General features: G+C 32.9%; 1 protein-coding gene across 1 annotated transcript in view; it reads left to right on the top strand.

Annotated features, from left to right (window-relative positions):
• Positions 1-1,191: 1,191 nt before the first annotated feature.
• Positions 1,192-1,903, top strand: part of LOC108746388 (ribonucleoside-diphosphate reductase subunit M2 B) — a 5,316-nt gene continuing 4,604 nt past the window's right edge. The window contains exon 1 of the mRNA XM_018483125.1: positions 1,192-1,417. Coding sequence (XP_018338627.1) covers positions 1,355-1,417 — 63 coding nt within the window. The 5' untranslated portion in view covers positions 1,192-1,354. The remainder of the gene's footprint in view (positions 1,418-1,903) is intronic.

Here is a 1,903-nt window from a genome sequence, read left to right as displayed (position 1 = left end):
TATATATATTTAATGGCGTTACGTTTAATCTATTTCTAATTTTTTTATTTCTTTAATATTTATAATATTACTGTTATTATACAGGGTGCCCCAAAATAATCGCCAAATATTTCATGGGCAGATACAACGGACTAAACTGAGTTGAAAAGTCATTTTGCAATTTTCGCAATAGTTAACAAAATATTAATTAAAAATTGTCGAAAATTGGTCTTTAATAATTTTTTACTCAAATACTATCAATTTTATAAAAAAAACTGCAAGCGACAAAAATTGTTTATTTTTTTCTCATAGAACTTCAAAAATTGTTTCAGAATTTTTTATCAACTTTCTAGTATTGCATTTTCTTATTTTTATCAACATGAAAAAATACTGAAAAAATTTTGAAAAAAGAGTTTATGAGAAAGAGATAAACAATTTTTGCCTCTTACAATTTTTCTGTAAAGTTAATAGTATTTGAGTAAAAAATTATTGAAGACCAATTTTCAGTAATTTTTAGTAATTAATATCTTTTTAACTAATTTGCGAAAATTGCAAAATGGTAAGGGATTTTTCGATTTAGTTTAGTCCGATCTACCTGTCCATGAAATATTTGGCGATTATTTTGGGACACCCTGCATATTTATGACAATAATATTTAATATTTATACACAAGACCTTATATGTATTATAGATTTTCGTATATACGATATAAACTGTCGAGACTATATAGACTCAGAATAAACTCTAAATATATAAGAACGACTAAGCATAAAGCTACATAACATAAAAAACTACATAACATAAAGAAAACATTCAATCTGTCCAAGTCGTGACATTTATCCAAATGAATTTACAGCTACATAATTTGCATTCAAGTTATATTATAGCTATCACAAGAATCGTCTCCCTTCTCCGATGATTCACTCAATACTCGTGGCGCAGTCTCGTTAAAACGCGCGGGAAATCACCGATGTCGTCGAGAGTCGCGGAAAAGGTTCTGTTCGACGAACCATTTTGTACAATCCTGACCGACCGCGAGAAATTCGTCTGGAAATATTTTCGATGGAAAAATGCACTAGAAGAGAGAAAAGGATAGGTAATGTGAGAGTCAGCTGAATTTGGCGGCACAGCCTGATCAGCTGATTGGCGGACGGCGACTTGGGCGCGAAACGTCGGCACGGGAAGCCAATCGCAATACAGTCGAGATAATTTTGCCCGCGTAAAGTGCCAGTGTTTCCTGCTTCGTTCTTTAGAACGGTTTCTGGTGTCGTTCGTTATCGTTGTCAGACGTCGTCTCCCTCGTCTATTGCCGTCGTCGTCGTTTCTGAGCATCGAAATCTAGTTGAAATCGTGAACTGAGAACATCTCGATAACGATGGCATTGCACGAATCCACAAAAGAGAACGTCCGCAAGCACCTAGAGGATGTATCGTTACACGTAAGTCAGTTTATCTCCTTTTTCGTCGGACCGAAGCTCTTTCCACTGCACAGCTTTTTCTGTCCCTATTTTTCCAGATCGAACATTTTATTGTGAGTTTTGCCACACAGCTTCGTATCGTTATTATCAAATGAGTGGAAAAATCCATCGGTTGTAGAATTCTCTTTTTTGCTTCTTACGCACACATGATGTTTTGTGTTCAAGAAACTGCTGCGTTCTTTGAAATAGAACGAGCATGAGTGAAATTCCTGGTGATAATTGAAATAAAATAATTGATATATGAATATATTTATATATGGCAATTATTTAGATTAACAGTTTCACTTCCATATATCAATCAGTTTTATATATGTATATATATATATAATGCATAAAAAATGATGTCAGCAGTATTATTTTAATTGAAAATAGTCTTATCAATTCAACAACAGAACTAGTGTCAATGAATAAAATAATGAAAACAAAAGCATGACATATTTATATCAT

This window comes from Trachymyrmex septentrionalis, unplaced genomic scaffold (assembly GCF_001594115.1).
Source record: "Trachymyrmex septentrionalis isolate Tsep2-gDNA-1 unplaced genomic scaffold, Tsep1.0 scaffold17, whole genome shotgun sequence".
Classification (NCBI taxonomy): domain Eukaryota; kingdom Metazoa; phylum Arthropoda; class Insecta; order Hymenoptera; family Formicidae; genus Trachymyrmex; species Trachymyrmex septentrionalis.
The sequence above is the reverse complement of the archived record's forward strand: the minus strand, read 5'-3'. Positions and strand labels throughout refer to the sequence as shown.